Source organism: Maylandia zebra, linkage group LG6 (genome assembly GCF_041146795.1).
Source record: "Maylandia zebra isolate NMK-2024a linkage group LG6, Mzebra_GT3a, whole genome shotgun sequence".
Classification (NCBI taxonomy): Eukaryota; Metazoa; Chordata; class Actinopteri; order Cichliformes; family Cichlidae; genus Maylandia; species Maylandia zebra.
The window spans coordinates 1083821-1101630 of record NC_135172.1 but is presented as its reverse complement, the minus strand read 5'-3'; the positions used below and the strand labels follow the sequence as shown (position 1 = coordinate 1101630).

Below are 17810 nucleotides of genomic sequence, written 5' to 3'. Positions count from 1 at the left end.
AAATCAGTCTTGTAAAGCTCACTATTTTCCGGGTGAGCCTATAGCACATTTGTTAAAGTCAGTCCGGATTGTGTTGTGGAGTGGGGTCATGTTAACAATCCATTCAAACTTGTGGTCTTCAAGGTCAACTTGATGATTTATTGGTTGAAAATTGACAAAAAGCTTTAGAACTTAGAAACTATCATTCCTACAACTGTGCTGTGTATATGTCACAACATATAGCAGGAACCTATAAAGGCAGCTGACCTTTGACCTCTCCTTTAAGAAGGTACATGTAATGTCTACAGTGATTAGACATACTTAATAAAACAGTGTGGGGCCCAGAGTACTGTTGTGCATCAGTGTGGAACATGTCAGTAACACTGAGGGTTACACACACTTTGCCAGGTACACCTGTTCGTTGCAAAGTTGATGGTGTGTGTGTGTCTGTGTGTGTGAAAGACAGAGCGAGAGACAGCTTTTGTATGATAAGCTTCATGTTATGGACGCACAGTGTGAGCACTCAGGTCGCATCAGAGCATCAGGCTGTATAGTGTGAGACCTGCATCGTGACCTATGAACTTCTAACCCCTGAGATTCAATTGTACAGTTTGAGCAGCAGCTGAATAACGTGACTGAAAAAAATCGCAGTGTTTGCCCAGCTTAATGCAGACTGTTTAAACTAAACAAGCTGCTGCTCCACATAATAAACCCTGCCAGCCGCAGTGTTGCCTCTGTTTAACAGTTAAAGCAGTGGAGACGAGCTGTTTGCATGCGTGTGGAACCAACCTTTTGGGATTTACTTACCTGGAAGATTAAGCACGCATCAAGATGTTATGTTATTAATATCTTTAAAATGATAGCAGCACAAACAAAGATGTTTGCAGCACAAACGTTTGATACCACTTTTGTTGGATTTGAAGAAGGTGGGGGGCCAACTTCACTCACATGCTTAATGCACTTCACCTTTGATAGAAACAGATTGGACCTCAAGCACAGCTTTGAGATACTAAGTGCGTCTCATGTAAGGCTGTTGGTAAAAGTTACTGGTGTAGATTCAAAGCGCAGTTTATTTTTTCATTTGTTTCCAGGAGAGTGAACCCAGCCAGTGCTCTGCAGCTGCTGGTTTCACTGGACACGCCTTGTGTTTGAAAACATTTTGTGTGCTTTTTAAACACGCTTATGTTTTTACCGTCGCCATTAACTCCACTATCAGGGTGAGGCACACGACAGCAGGGGGCGGGGCGCCAACTATCTTAGAGGGCTTTAAACTCTTTGGTGTCCGCACCCTGCTCAGAAGGAGCCGACACAGGACCGTCAGCTATGGCGCTGGAGCTCTACCTGGACCTGTTCTCGCAGCCCTGCCGCTCCGTGTACATTTTCGCCAAGAAGAACAACATCAGCTTCGACTTCAAGAAGCTTTCTCTGCTGGACGGTGAGTTCACGCACGCAGACACGAAGAACGTCGCCAGTGTGACCGTTCACAGCAGCAGTAAGGAGGTTTGGACGAGCACAGGTCTGAGTTGTGAGTCTGTGAGGGTGTAGATCAGGGTTTCTTTGAACTTGGGTTCCGTTGCTTGCAGAGCAGCTGCTCCGTCGGTCCGCACTGACTGCCTGACGCTGTCTGGTTATGTCCACGATGATCATGTGATTCTTCCAAATATCTGCTATTAAAATGTGTGCGTGTGCATGCGCGTGTGTTGGTCCCAGGCCAGCAGTATGGGGAGGACTTTGGGAAGATCAGCCTGATCAGGAAGGTCCCAGCTCTCAGAGATGGAGACTTCTGCCTGGCTGAAAGGTGATTATGTCAAAAAGTCGTGAGCTGAGGAAGCGCTGGTCTGCCGTGACGGTCACAGTGATGTCTTCTCTGCAGCATTGCTATCATGTTGTACCTGGCTGAGAAGTTTAAGACTCCCGACTTCTGGTACCCAGCTGACCTCCAGCAGCGTGCTCGTGTCAATGAGTACCTGTCGTGGCAGCACACGGCCATCCGGATGCACGGCTCCGAGATCTTCTGCCTCCGGGTACGTTCCCCTTCACTGATCTTTGTAGGTGCTGTTAGATTAGTAATATCCCAGATAGCAAGGAAACATTGAAACAATGTTGAGTCAATATCAGGCTGTGTCATTGAATCAACGTTGAAGTGTGACGTTGACCTAACGTCACTCTTGCACCCTTTTTTAACGTTGAAACAACGTCAGGTTTTGATGTGGAATCAATGTTGAAACCTGACGTTGATTCAACGTTGTATTTTCTAATACTGCTGACATTGAAACAATGTCAGATTCTGATATTGAAACACTGTTGAGCTATGGTGTTGATTTTCCACCTCTTTCGCACAGTTGCTTTTTATTAAAACAACAGTTAAATCATGACTGGAAATCTACCTTTCTTTATAGGTATTTTAACCAATACTAAACTACTGCATGTTTCCATCAATACTTCAACCACCTAAACACATAATTGTACTTATTCCTCAAATTGGACACCCTTTATAAAAAAAACCAAATGTCTCACAATGTATCATGTCAATATTAATATCCTAAAATAAGAAAGCATTGCATGTGATGTAACAGAGAAAAAAATAAACCAAAAAAGGTCAATAGGCATGTTTCGTTTGCTAAATACTTTATTAAAAGACAGTTTCCTATTTACGTTTATATGATTCACAGAAGTTTGTAATTTTTACTCCGGGATGGGGATGCATGATGTGCGTCCTGCACCACCCAAACGATCTGGGGCGTATCGGAGCCAATTCTGCACTGCTTGTGCAAAGACTAACTCGGACATAGAGTTTGCTCCCAACTGCTGCGTCAGGCCATCTAGGACAAAAATACACACACACACACACACACACACACACACACACACACACAAAATAAGTGAATTAGAGCACATGAATAAGCTCTTGTTAACTGTCTTCAGCTGGGAGAAAGTATGTAAACTCCTAGGCTGATAAACATGAAAGTCACCAGGTGTAAATCTGCAAACTGCCGCATTTGATTCCCAAAGAGCTATGAGCGGAAAAAGTGATAAGTCTTAGCATGGTGTACCGTGTATCCTTTAAAACAAAATAAACATGGGGTCCTCGGGCTGTACAAACTACAACCCGAGGACTAAACAAGCCAAAGACCAAAGACTCCATCTCCAGATTAACTGGACATGAAAGTCTTGTTATTAAGAAAGAAAAAGTAATATAGCAATAAAACGGTAAAACTTACAGCGCTCTGCAAATGCATATTTGGTATCTTTAAATGCCCTTTTTTGCTTTGTCTGGTCCTTGGTTTTTTCCCCTGCCCAGTTTAGTACCGAGGCCAGCTCGTTTGTAATGGCATAAGCCATTACACGGCGGACTCGCACCTCCAGTGTGGTCCCTCCAATCAAGGCAAAGCGTCTCACCTATAGACACATTTTAAGAGATGGAATTAGCGTGTCTCATGTCTTTAATGTGTATGCAAGTGCTTGTGTGTGTAATCAACAGGCCGTTGTTATGTATTTAAATCACATCTGACAGCTATTATACTTTATAGTTACAAAGTGTACATAACCTTTATATACTTACCATTGCCTTATTTGCCTCTTGTGATTGAAGAGCTGGCTCTGCATTGTTTAGCTCCTCAATGTTGTGCAAGGGCAAATCCAGAGGCAGTACCCCAGCATCTACAGATTCATTGCAGCAGGGATGGCGGATGGCTCTGACCTCCTCACGGAGTTCGTTAACAGCTCTCGTCAGGTCAGACAGCATAGTTAACATCTTTTGTGAGGTCGCATCTGTTTAAAAAAAACAATTCTAGAAATATTAATGGCTTAAGCAGTGAGAGGCGAAAAACTAATAAATAAATAATAAAACGCAGTTTACGTGTGGACAAAAGGTGCAAACGCAAGGTAGGTGAGCGTGCAACGTAAAGTTTGAATTGAGTGCGAATCGAAGCGGGTGCTCTCCAATCATTAAAAGTAACAAAGTCATTGAACACATTTATACAGTTACCTTTACGTTTATCAATCATATATCACAGATTTACATTTTTTTGTAGTACTATGCTAAAAAGCAACTACAGAGCGAAAGTCTGGGTCAAGCGCCGAGGCGACGGCAAGAACAAAGGAACCCTCGAAGCGTTAAAGCTAGCTTTGTATAACGGAAAAGTATGAAACGAAAATGTTTTCTTTGTTGATAGACTTTGTTTGCAGTGCAATTTATTTGTTGCCGGATTGTAAGAAGAAAGTAGACACAATTTCGGGCTCCCACATTTCATCCGAAACTTTACATTAACAAGTTTGTTTTGTTTTTTTTACTGTTATTCAAATGCAACCGTGGAAATAACGAATAGAACAAAAGTCATTCATTCTTACCTTATACTAATCATGGCGCAGGCCAGTGCAGTGCATGAACTGATGCCTTCTCCGGTCAATTCCGCTGAGAGTAAATCTAATGTCCCGCTCTACTGTACAAGACAATGGTTACCTGGCGGGATGTACCACTGTGAGAGGGGGTGCTATGGAATAGTCCAAGTGGTAGCAGCTTTAATTTCCCGCTCAACCATAAATCGATGGTTTTTCAACGTGATTGTTGTCACCTTGTCAACTATAAATAGATCAACAATCAACGATGACAGAACAACAGTGAATCAATGTTATTTCAATGTCAGTGTCAGGTTTGTTGTTTCAACATTGGTTTTGTGTTGACATTTCAATCCTGACGATTCTGATGGTTCAGATGGAAAATCAACATTTGTTCAATGTCTCCTTGCTATCTGGGATCTTATCACCATCATGTTCTAGCTTTGTTGAAATACCCTTACGTCTGGTTATGAAGTAAAATCACTGTGCAGAGTGATGTCACTGAGCATGTCTGGGCCAGCTGGTGAGGGCCAACTGAAAATGATCAGCAATAAATGCCACTGCTGGAAAACAGAGAGTTCAGCAGTTCTTACTGTGCACCTCTGTGGTAAAGTTTCATCACTGCCATTTCATTGGTCTGCTCGCTCAGAGAGAGAGAGAGCGAGAGCTGCTCTGAGCCAGTAAGCTAAAGTCATGCGATGTCATAGCCGTTGACTTAAAATCCACATCATTCAGACATCGTCTCCTCCCCGGCGTGTTCGAGCTTTTACTTCCTTCCACCTCTTTGGGACAGATGCTACTTTTCTAGTTTGTTGGAATTTGCTCAAAGAAAAACCCAGAGTCACCGTGTCATCATTCATCTCCTGAATCAGATTGTGTTCAGCATTAAGCTCATTGTTTCACTCACACTGAATCCATTGTGCCTGTAGCTTATGATTCCCAAGGTCATGGGCGTGGAAATCCCAGAGGACAAAATGAACGCGGCCTTGGACGATCTGAACTCCTCCCTGAAACTCGTTGAAGAAAAGTTCCTCCAGGACAGGCCCTTTATCGCTGGAGATCAGATTTCACTGGCTGATCTGGTCGCCATTGTGGAGATCATGCAGGTGAGCGGCCCAAATGTACCCGCAGTAACAGGAATCAGAATCAGTGTTCCCACTATGAGAGGAGCAAACACGAGATCTTAAACTCATTCAGGTCTCCGTCACACCATCATTAAGTGCACATCTGTCATTTCTTTGTAAGTTGGTGCATTTTTGGCATATTGTCCCTTTAATCACATTTTAAATGTATTTTCCAGTCCGGGGGCGGGGGGGGCAGAGCCATTGCAGGGGGGGCGGTATGAAGGAAAAAACAAAACAAAAACAAAGAACGTTTGGACACTGCTAGCATCGTGGACAGGTTTTTGACGGGGCGCCCACACAAACACAAAGCAGGAGATGAAGCGTCGCTGAATATGTTTCCAAACCAACTTCATTCTGAGCCAAAGACTAGAAAATCTGGTGAAGCAAATCTGCCCTTTGGCTTCACCTGCACAGGTGCTGAGGTAGGTCTCCCTGCAGGTTCCCCTTCATCAGGAGCAGCGCTGGGCTGTTTAAATCACAGACAAACAGGATCCCACATTCTTGATCTTTAGTTCACAAACACTTGTTGTAATGACTAACTGCTCCTGACATGTTGGAGATGTTTGCTCTTTATACAGTAAAGTTACAGCTGGATACAAATAACATCAGGCTGATCCTGACACAGTTTGTTCCCCCGGTTCAAATCACAGACAAACAGAATCCCACAGCTGTTTATGTTTTTGAACACATTTTGCACAGAGAGAAAAATGTATTGATGCAATGTTGAACATTATTAGAATAGAATAGAATAGAATTCAACTTTATTGTCATTGCACATGCACAGGTACAGGGCAACGAAATGCAGTTTGCATCCATCCAGAAGTGCTTTAGTGATATAGATATATTACAATATATATTAGCAATAGTATAGATATGTGAGTATATTACAGAAATAGGTCTATTATGGTATGTTATAATGCACACGGTATGAAGTATGTTGTGAATATTCTATAACTATAAGTATGTACAGGCTATGAACAGGATATAAATATGAAAAACTATACAGAATATGAAATAAATAACTTTACAGAATCTGGGATATACAGCTATACAGAAATGTGAACTATGCAAGTTGTAAACAGTTGTAGAATTAAAAATTATCGTATGATTATTTACACAGAACTATGCAGTAGTGCAGTTAAGACGCTATATAAAGTGCTAGTGGTTATGAGTGGTGGTTCAGTCCATGTTATTATTGTGTGTTTGAGGGTACAGTTGTCCATTGTGGGTGTGTGTATGTTCAGTCCATGAGTTTAACGTGGGTCAGATGTCAGGAGGCAGAGTTCAGGAGTCTGACAGCTGTGGGGAAGAAGCTGTTCCGGTACCTGGTGGTCTTAGTCCAGAGGCTCCTGTGGCGCCTCCCAGAGGGCAGGAGGGTGAAGAGTCCATGTGATGGGTGACTGGGGTCTTTGATGATTTTCCCAGCCCTTTTCAGACACCGCTTCCTGTAGATGTCTTTTATGGCAGGAAGTGGTGCTCCGGCGATGCACTGGGCAGTTTTCACGACCCTCTGCAACGCCTTCCGGTCCGAGGCAGAGCAGTTCCCGTACCAGACTGTTATACAGTTGGTCAGGATGCTCTCGATGGTGCAGAGATAGAAGTTCACCAGGATGTCTGAGGACAGGTGGTTCTTCCTCAGAGTCCTCAAGAAGAAGAGGCGCTGGTGAGCCTTCTTGACCAGCTTGGAGCAGCTGGTCGTCCAGGTGAGATCCTCGGAGATGTGGACTCCCAGGAACTTGAAGCTGCTCACACGCTCCACAGCCGTCCCCTTAATGTGGATGGGTGGATGTGGGTCAGCATTCCTCCTGTAGTCCACGATGAGCTCCTTGGTCTTCTCGGTGTTAAGCAGCAGGTTGTTTCTGTCGCACCACTCAGCCAGACGATCCACCTCCTCCCTGTAGGCGGCCTCATCGTTGTCACTGATGAGGCCAATCACCGTGGTGTCATCTGCAAACTTAATGATGGTGTTGGAACCATCAGCAGGTCTGCAGTCGTGGGTGAAGAGGGAGTAGAGGAAAGGGCTCATCACACAGCCTTGTGGTACACCGGTGTTCATTGTGATTGTAGATGAGCAGCGGTTATCCAGCCGGACATGTTGGGGGCGGTTGGTCAGGAAGTCCAGTAACCATTTGCAGATGAGGGAGCTGATGCCCAGGTCTGTCAGTTTCCTGATGAGTTGTGAGGGGTGGATTGTGTTGAATGCTGAACTGAAGTCTATAAACAGCATTCTGGTGTAGGTGTTGTTGTTGTCCAGGTGTGAGAGGACAGAGTGCAGTGCGATGGAGACTGCATCCTCTGTGCTCCTGTTCTGGCGGTATGCGAATTGGTGGGGGTCCAGGGTGGGGGGGAGACAGGATTTGAAGTGTGCTAGGACCAGCTGCTCTAAGCACTTAGTGATGATGGGGGTGAGTGCTACTGGGCGGTAGTCATTGAGGCTAGATGGGTTGGAGTTTTTGGGTATCAGGACGATGGAGGTGGATTTGAAGCAGGCCGGTACCACAGCGTGGGCCAAGGACAGATTGAATATGTCTGTGAGCACTCCTGCAAGCTCCCCAGAACACGCTCTGAGAACACGCCTTGTGGACATTGATCCTGCTCAGCACCGCTCCTACATTGGTGGGGGAGAGAGTCAGAGGTTGGTGGTCTGGCGTCAAGTCTGCTTTGGTTGTGGTTGTGGGGTTCCCTCGCTCAAAACGAGCATAAAAGTTGTTGAGCTCGTTGAGGAAGGAGACATCAGAGGATGCGGGGGAGGGTTTGCTGGTCCTGTAGTCTGTAATGGTCTGGAGTCCTTGCCACATGCGTCGGGGGTTGGAGTTGGAGAAGTGTTCTTCTACCTTCTTTTTGTAATGGTGTTTGGCTTTTTTGATGCCCTTCTTTAGATTAGCCCTGGCTGTACTGTAGGCGTGTGCATCTCCTGACCTAAAGGCGGTGTTGCGGGCCTTCAGGAGGAGACGAACATCCCGGTTCATCCAAGGCTTCTGGTTGGGGTACATGGTGATCCGTTTCTGGGTGGTGACACTATCTGTGGTTTCGGAGATGTAATCCAGTACAGATGAGGCGTACTGGTCCAGGTCTGTGTGGGTGAACATATTCCAGTCTGTGTTTTTAAATCTGTCCTGGAGCACTGCGTCTGTCCCCTCTGGCCACACTTTAATTGTCCTCACAGCAGGTTTCACACGTTGGATGAGTGGTGAATACCGAGGTGTGAGGAACAGGGAGAGATGGTCCGATTGTCCAATGTGGGGGAGGGGTGTGGCTTTGTAGGCTCCAGCCAGGTTGGAATACACATGGTCTAAAGTCTTGTCTCCTCTGGTGTGGCAGGAGACATGTTGGTGGAATCTGGGGAGGACTGTCTTTAAGTTGATGTGGTTGAAGTCGCCAGCAACAATAAAAGCAGCCTCGGGGTGTTTATTCTGGTGTTTGTTAATGGCTGCAGAAAGTTCTTTCATGGCCAACCTAGCATTAGCGTCGGGGGGGATATACACGGCAGTGAGTATGATTGAAGTGAGTTCTCTGGGGAGATAATAAGGTCTGCATTTGACCATTAAAAACTCCGCATTAGGTGAGCAGTGACTCTCAGTACACAGGAAAAAACTACACGTAAAATAATCACACTGTGACGCCTCTGCCTTTGTAAATAGAGGGACAGTAACTGCGTGTTTATATGTAAGCGTGTAAACCTGCAGATAGAGAGAAAATACTGTTGATCTGACTATCTGCCATTCTGCAGTTCATCTCATGTAAACAATAACGTGGCCACAGCGTGATGTGAAAAAAGTTACATACCTTTGACGCTGCGTGACGAACTCTGTATTCCTCGTCCACACGTAAACGCAAAAAAGGAGTTTAAAAATCTCAGTTTTCAGTGATTTGAAACGCCATTTACGTGGGCGAAACAGTTGCGTGTTCAAAATCACCCGTGTAGGTGCGGACGCAGCGTGACAGAGTTAGTAGTTTATGTTATTACTTCCTGCAGATTACTTGTATTTGCTTAATTGTTCACTAAATGTTTGAGGTGTGAAATAAACAGCAATGGAGCAAAATATGGGCGTGTGGTTGGAGGAAGGTTTTTTTGTTTTGTGGGGGGGGGCATTTTTCTTGTGAAACAAAGAGGGGCCCAGCAAAAAAAGTTTGGGAACCACGACATTTTTTTTTTTTTTTTCTTTTTGTGTCCTGTTTGGATCTTTAGCCGTCAGAATTGTTGTCTTAAGGCCAAGAAAGATGCCAAGCGGATTTATTTTACCAAGTGGATCATCATGGCCTTGCCATATTGGTCCATTTGATTGACCTTTATTATAATTATGTATTTATTTTATTTTACTTTCGGTTGCTACAAACGAGACAGACATGACTGGGGGATAGGACAGGGAGAAAGAATGAAAGAAAGAGAGGGAGAGAAAGGGGGGGAAGAAAGAAAGGAAAACAAAACACCTGGATCACCTGTATGGAGAAGAAAAAAAACAGAAGAGAAAGCAAACAACAAAGAGCAACATAATAAAAAAAACAGCACCATCACAATAAACTAGCTAGCAGTAGATAACAGTAGATACTAAATAATAAACGATATTGTGCAGCACGCAAGATAGACAGCGCACAATGTGCTTTGAGGCAGCAGCCAAGAAAGCTGTAGTCCGCGTCTGTGAATACCCGTGTGTACACCTGTGTGCATACCTGTGTGGATCAGCATGCTTGTATTCCAAAGGTTTCTCCATGTAACGATCTGCTAGGGAGTGTGGGGAGCCACAGCCCCGTCCCCCAGGGTATGAAGCAGGTATGGAGGAGATCCAGGCCCCAGACATCCAGAGGACCCGAGGAGGACAACCAAAAAGGGGGGGAACCGTGCCACCCTCCTGGGAAGAGCTGAGTAGAGCCCCAAATGAGAGGTCACCCCGCAGCTACGGAGCAGAGGCCAGAGGGGGTTGCAGTGGCGTGCCCGCGGGCTCTGCCGGCAGCCAGCTGTGCCAGAGAGGACCGAGCTTCAGGCCCAGAGGCCTGAGGGCACCCCACCCCCCGGAAGGGGCTCAGCCGGGCCACAGGCGCCCGGCCCCGCCAATCGGCCACCAGGAGTGAGCCGGTACATACATGAGCGCCCAGCCCCAGACGACAAGAACCACCAACACACCAACGTCTGAGGGCATCAGCCACCGGCAGGGAGTGTGGTGAAAGGAGATAGGCCTCCGTACTTTAGAGGGCCTGAGATGTACCCAGAGAGGTTGAGTCTAAGACCCAACCTCCCTACGCCCGCTCATATGTAGTGTTGCTGTGTGCTGTTCTAAAGTGCATTTAAAACTCAGGAGAGCATGGTTCCTGCTTCCTATCAGAGAGCAGCACGGCTCCTCCCGAAAACCCTCAGTGTCTATATGCATTTAAAATTGAGGGTAGGGCACCAGCGCCAGAGGTGGGTTGGAGTACACCGACCATCCTCTGGATGCTGTAAAACGTGCCCACCCCCAAGGCCCTATATGTATGTGTTATGTGAGAGTGTGAGTAATGTGGATGTCTAGGTTGCAGAATAAAATTGAGGCACAGGCGGCCAGAAGGGGACAGAGGGGGCGTGCCTCCCCTGCACCCTGGTGACATACCTGCACCCCAAGCCCTGCGTGTGTGGGTGGGTGTGGTAGAGCGGGAATAGGGAGGCAGCTGAGGATGGGGAGGGAAGAAAGGGAGGGGCAAGCGGCCCCTCCCTGGGGCCAGCTCCCCCACTGAACCCAGTATGCACCCCCACACTCTGGAACCCACCAGGGCAAGGGGGCCCAGGCCCATTCAGACCAGGGCCCGCAGCAGCAGCACCGACCAGCCCCACAGAGTCCGGGGCAGCTCACCCGACTCCACCCCAGAGAAAACTGCACCCACCCCATCATCCAATCATCTCCCAAACTACAGGGAGTGCAGAATTATTAGGCAAGTTGTATTTTTGAGGAATAATGTTATTATTGAACAACAACCATGTTCTCAACGAACCCAAAAAACTCATTAATATCAAAGCTGAATGTTTTTGGAAGTAGTTCTTAGTTTGTTTTTAGTTTTAGCTATTTTAGGGGGATATCTGTGTGTGCAGGTGACTATTACTGTGCATAATTATTAGGCAACTTAACAAAAAACAAATATATACCCATTTCAATTATTTATTTTTACCAGTGACACCAATATAACATCTCCACATTCACAAATATACATTTCTGACATTCAAAAACAAAACAAAAACAAATCAGCGACCAATATAGCCACCTTTCTTTGCAAGGACACTCAAAAGCCTGCCATCCATGGATTCTGTCAGTGTTTTGATCTGTTCACCATCAACATTGCGTGCAGCAGCAACCACAGCCTCCCAGACACTGTTCAGAGAGGTGTACTGTTTTCCCTCCTTGTAAATCTCACATTTGATGATGGACCACAGGTTCTCAATGGGGTTCAGATCAGGTGAACAAGGAGGCCATGTCATTAGTTTTTCTTCTTTTATACCCTTTCTTACCAGCCATGCTGTGGAGTACTTGGACGCGTGTGATGGAGCATTGTCCTGCATGAAAATCATGTTTTTCTTGAAGGATGCAGACTTCTTCCTGTACCACTGCTTGAAGAAGGTGTCTTCCAGAAACTGGCAGTAGGACTGGGAGTTGAGCTTGACTCCATCCTCAACCCGAAAAGGCCCCACAAGCTCATCTTTGATGATACCAGCCCAAACCAGTACTCCACCTCCACCTTGCTGGCGTCTGAGTGGGACTGGAGCTCTCTGCCCTTTACCAATCCAGCCACGGGCCCATCCATCTGGCCCATCAAGACTCACTCTCATTTCATCAGTCCATAAAACCTTAGAAAAACCAGTCTTGAGATGTTTCTTGGCCCAGTCTTGACGTTTCAGCTCGTGTGTCTTGTTGGTGGTCGTCTTTTTTTTTTTTTCTTTTCATATTTTTATTGAGAGACAAGTGTACAGTGGTTTACAATGACAATACAATCTGTTCCCCTCACATATTTTTTAGTTTTTCTTACATGAACAGATACGATAACACACACACACACAGGCTTAAATAAACAAACAAAATAAAACCTAATAAGAAACCCAAAACAAACACAAACAACAAACCCCAAAACACACAAAAAAAAAAAAAAAAGAAGGGGGGAAGAGATATGATATTAATCAGCTGGTAGAGCGTGTAATGACTTGCAATAGTCTACAAAGGGGCCCCAGATACGATAAAATTCTCTGTATTTGCCCTTCGCCACAAGGCCTATCTTTTGCAATTTAAGAAATGACATCACATCTCTAAACCAAAAAGAAACTGAAGGTGGCTATGAAGATTTCCAAAGGAGTAAGATGCAACGTCTAGCCAAAAGTGATGTAAAGGCTAAAATTTTGAAGTGTGTAGGGTCGGTTAGACCAGTGTTGACTGGAAGCCCAAAAACAGCTAGAAAAGGGTCCATGCAGATTTGGGTCCCAAGAGCCTTGGAAAGAATAACTGAATACTGACTCCAGAAGCCATGGAGTCTTGGGCACAGAAAGAACATATGGCCTAGGTCACATGGGGTGGCATGACATCTCTCACACTGATCCATCACTTGTGGGTAAATCTCAGACAGACGAGACTTTGAATAGTAAACCAGTGGTGGTCGTCTTTCAGCCTTTCTTACCTTGGCCATGTCTCTGAGTATTGCACACCTTGTGCTTTTGGGCACTCCAGTGATGTTGCAGCTCTGAAATATGGCCAAACTGGTGGCAAGTGGCATCTTGGCAGCTGCACGCTTGACTTTTCTCAGTTCATGGGCAGTGATTTTGCGCCTTGGTTTTTCCACACGCTTCTTGCGACCCTGTTGACTATTTTGAATGAAACGCTTGATTGTTCGATGATCACGCTTCAGAAGCTTTGCAATTTTGAGACTGCTGCATCCCTCTGCAAGATATCTCACTATTTTTGACTTTTCTGAGCCTGTCAAGTCCTTCTTTTGACCCATTTTGCCAAAGGAAAGGACGTTGCCTGATAATTATGCACACCTGATATAGGGTGTTGATGTCATTAGACCACACCCCTTCTCATTACAGAGATGCACATCACCTAATATGCTTAATTGGTAGTAGCCTATACAGCTTGGAGTAAGACAACATGCATGAAGAGGATGACGTGGACAAAATACTCATTTGCCTAATCCCTGTACACAAGTAAGTAAGTAAGTAAGTAAACTTTATTTATTAAGCGCTTTTCGCAGACAGGCAATCACAAAGCGCTGTACACAAATATTAAAATATTAAAATAAACAATAAAATCAATAGACATTATATACAATGTAAAAGATCAAATGTAAATAATGTATAAAATAAAATAAAATAAAATAAAATATGTAGATCAACAAAAGGCTTGTTTGAACAGAAGAGTTTTTAACTGTTTTTTTTAAAAGAATCCACAGAGTCAAGCAAACGTAATTGTAGTGGTAAACTGTTCCACAGCCTTGGTGCAACAGACTGAAAGGCTCTAGACAATAGACACCCAGGTTGAGTTCATTCTCCACCTCTCCTATATCTCTCCCCCACCTGCAGAGTGAGCTCCTGTAGTGAGGAGACCACCTGCAAAGATACAACAACCTCCCCACCAGTTAGAGAGCCCCCTAGTTGGGCCGATGCACCAGAGGTCCCCCTGCACTGGGGCTGAGCCCCCCTGCACCCACCCGCCCACAGCTCCGGCGACACAACAGCCAGGACCCAAGGCCCAGCCAGCACCCCAGACCGGGGGCGGAGCACCCCCAGACCCCCAAGCCTCCACGCCCATCCCGAACCCACCCAGGGGCAGCCAGGCTACCAGGCCAGTAACCAACGTCTGCCAGCACAGACCCTCCCCCATCTCTGCTGTATGCAGCCACAAGGAAAACACCATCTAAGAGCCCCCAGAGCCCCTAACCAGGTCATGGCCACATCCCCTGGCTTAGGACCTCCAGGGAAAACATCCCTTGGGACTCCCCAGACGCCCTAAAGCCGTCCCTACCCCCACATCAACCACAATAGCGAAGGCAGGACCAAACCATGACCCCCCCACCCCCACTAGGTGATGAAGCCGATCAAAGGAGCCCAAAGGGATTGATCAAATGTGATGGCAGAGGCTGTATCAAGACTAATGTGATCGATTAGATGGTTTTTATATTGGTTAGAATTAAGATTATTTTTATTTTTCCAGTTAATGAGGACCATTTTCTTGGCAATGCATAGGGCCGTAAAAACAACGTGAGCTGTGTTTATTTCTGCAGTGACCTCATCCAAGTTGCCCAGCATGCACACTAAAGGCTGGAATGTTACATTTCAGACACTTTGATAAGTCTTCACATATCTCGCGCCAAAACTTCTGATCTGGTGGACAGAACCAAAGAGCATGGATGTAATTGTCCGGTGTATTTGCTGTGCAGTGTGAGCAGTTGTTGGTAGACGTAAAGCCCATCTTGAACATCCTATGATGTATAGTGCACTCTATGTAATATTTTGTATTGGATTAATGTGGGGGTTTATGTTTATGTTTCCAAAGGAATTTAGACATATACGAGTCTAGAGATCTGAACCAATCTTGTGATGGCTTATTTGGGATCATTGACAATAAATAGTTTATTTTTGGTAAGACAATCATTTTTATAGTGGCGACCCTTCCCATGAGTGATATGGGTAGAGATTTCCATTTAGTCAGATCGCCTTCTACTGTCTTTAAAAGTGGGATGTGGTTTAATTTAGTTAATTCTGAAAGCTTAGGAGAAACATTAATAGCTAAATATTTTATATTTCCCGATTGCAGTGGTGTAGAAGAAGAATTATGCAAGGAGCAATTAATCGGAAGGACTGTAGATTTTGACCAGTTAATTGAATAATCTGAGACACTTGAGAAAGAATTTATCAATGCAATTACCCCAGAGAGATTGGTTTGTGAATTTTGGCGAAAAAGTAACACATCATCTGCATAAAGGCTGATTTTATGTTCTATATTCTTACATTTTATGCCCTTAATTACTGAATTCTGTCTAATTGCAGCTGCTAGTGGCTCAATAAAAATTGCAAACAGTGAAGGGGAGAGTGGGCATCCCTGCCTGGTGCCCCTCAGGAGACAGAAGCTGGAGGATGTTTGGTCATTTGTTCTAACACAAGCTGTTGGGGAATTATATAAAACTGTTAATCTGACTATCTGCCATTCTGCAGTTCATCTCATGTAAACAATAACGTGGCCACAGCGTGACGTGGAAAAAGTTACATACCTTTGACGCTGCGTGACGAACTCTGTATTCCTCGTCCACACGGAAACGCAAAAAAGGAGTTTAAAAATCTCAGTTTTCAGTGATTTGAAACGCCGTTTAAGTGGGCGAAACAGCTGCGTGTTCAAAATCACCCGTGTAGGTGCGGACGCAGCGTGACAGAGTTAGTAGTTTATTTTATTACTTCCTGCAGATTACTTGTATTTGCTTAATTGTTCACTAAATGTTTGAGGTGTGAAATAAACAGCAATGGAGCAAAATATGGGCGTGTGGTTGGAGGAAGGTTTTTTTGTTTTGTGGGGGGGGGCATTTTTCTTGTGAAACAAAGGGGGGCCCAGCAAAAAAGTTTGGGAACCACTGGTTTTAGCAATGGTATTTCCTTTTTCCAGTTCATCCAGATCAATGGTGTTTCTCACCAACAATACTTAAATTAAAATATAAACAGGTCCAACAACTAGTTCGCCTGGTACCGACTAGTAACCGTAGCAACACTTTGTTGACTAGTCGCACACATCCCCGGTGTTTTCAGAGCTCCTCCTGAGCTGAAACAGCTGCTGGGAACGAGGTCGATGAACAAACCGGTTCTGATCTCTGTGGGGACTAAACCTGAATCCTCTTCTTGTGCTTGTCTCAATGCAGCCTGTGGGCGCCGGCGTGGACGTGTTTGAGGGGAGACCCAAGCTGAGTGCGTGGCGGGACAGAGTCCAGGAAGCTATTGGAAAGGAGCTCTTCGATGAGGCACACCAGTATATCCTGGGAGCACAGGAGAGTGTGAAAAGCATGGACTCCAGCAAGATGCAGGTCTTCAAGCCCAAGATCCTCAGGCTCTTCATGTGAACAGGACGGCACCGATTCTGTGCAAATGACTTGGATTCATCTCATATGTGTCGATACAACAAATACACACAACGTCTTACATGTATGTCTGTACTAACAGGATAATGTAGTATGCATTCCAGATGTTTCAAGTAAACTCAGTACACTCTTGTTGCATAGTGCAGGGCTTCTCCATGGAGACAGGCAGACATGGCTCTGCAGACCTGATTATGTAACAGAGGAATGTGGAACATGAGCTTTCAGAATAAATGCACAGTTATAAAAGCTCTGTCTTCGTATATAATGAAGCTGCTGTTAATCTTCTTTCAAGCCTAATAAAGTGTCTGCAGCACTCTGTCAGCCTGGCTTCCTCCCTTTGTGTTTACTGTGTTGGTGCAGATCTGTGTGGATGTTTGCAAATGACGGTGCACTGCTGCCACCTAGTGTTTCATATTTACATGCACAGTAATCAGTGCAAGTGTAATACACAGACATACTGTAGAACAAACAAGACTTGTACTCACAAGCAGAGACGGCCCTTTCACGTAGAAATTGACTGTTCTTCAAAGATGGCCGCCCACCACAACATGCTACTTTACCAGAGGTCTACACTACAAAGCCAGTTCAGTGTACCCAGGATGTCTTCATTGTCTGGATTCACTTACTCTAACATTAGTGGTCAGGATAATCTCTCACACAGGGCTGGTTATCAACCAGCTCGGTTCACCCAGGGTTGAAGAGGTGGGGTTGGCACCATCTGACCAGTCTAAAAGGGACATTTTGCTTTATCCACAGAAAAGGATCCTATGAGTCCAACCTACTCCAGAGATGTTAAAAAACCGATTAAAGTCTATAAAGAACTTAACAAATACAGCATTAAGAAAGAAAGGAGATTGAGGCAGCAGCAGCAAATCCTTATTATGGTGAACATCCACAGCAGAGGGCTGGAAAGCAGTACCCACAGCACCACCTCAGTGGAAATGACAAATACATTTATTTGAATCGCTCCTCCTTGAATCGCTACCTTATCGTGGTGGAGGGGTTTGTGTGTCCCAGGGATCCCAGGGGCTATGTTGTCTGGGGGCTTTTGCCCCCTGGTAGGGTCTCCCATGGCAAACTGGTCCTGGGTGAGGGACCAGACAAAGAGCGATTCAGAAGACCCCCATGAAAAGAATATCGAGGGAACAGTTTACCCTGCCCGGGATAGGGTTACCGGGGCCCCGCCCTGGAGCCAGGCCCGGGGAGGGTGCCCGAGGGCGAGCGTCTGGTGGCCGGGCCTTAGTCCATGGGGCCCGGCCGGGCACAGCCCGAAGAGGAGACATGGGCCCATCCTCCCGCAGG

The 17810-nt window shown here is 45.5% G+C and overlaps 1 protein-coding gene and 1 long non-coding RNA gene across 2 annotated transcripts; one reads left to right on the top strand and one right to left on the bottom strand.

The window, feature by feature from the left end:
- The first annotated feature begins 952 nt into the window (after positions 1-952).
- On the top strand, positions 953-16829 carry LOC101464967 (glutathione S-transferase theta-3). Its single transcript, XM_024802898.2, has 5 exons — positions 953-1414; positions 1690-1777; positions 1853-2003; positions 5247-5423; positions 16293-16829. Exons 1-5 carry the CDS (start codon positions 1303-1305, stop codon positions 16488-16490), a joined length of 726 nt encoding a protein of 241 aa, XP_024658666.1. The 5' UTR covers positions 953-1302; the 3' UTR covers positions 16491-16829.
- Positions 3208-4452, bottom strand: LOC143418882 (uncharacterized). Its single transcript, XR_013098802.1, has 3 exons — positions 4330-4452; positions 3542-3750; positions 3208-3378 (listed from the first exon to the last, which is right to left on the bottom strand). It is a non-coding gene; the product is annotated as an uncharacterized LOC143418882 (long non-coding RNA).
- Positions 16830-17810: the final 981 nt, after the last annotated feature.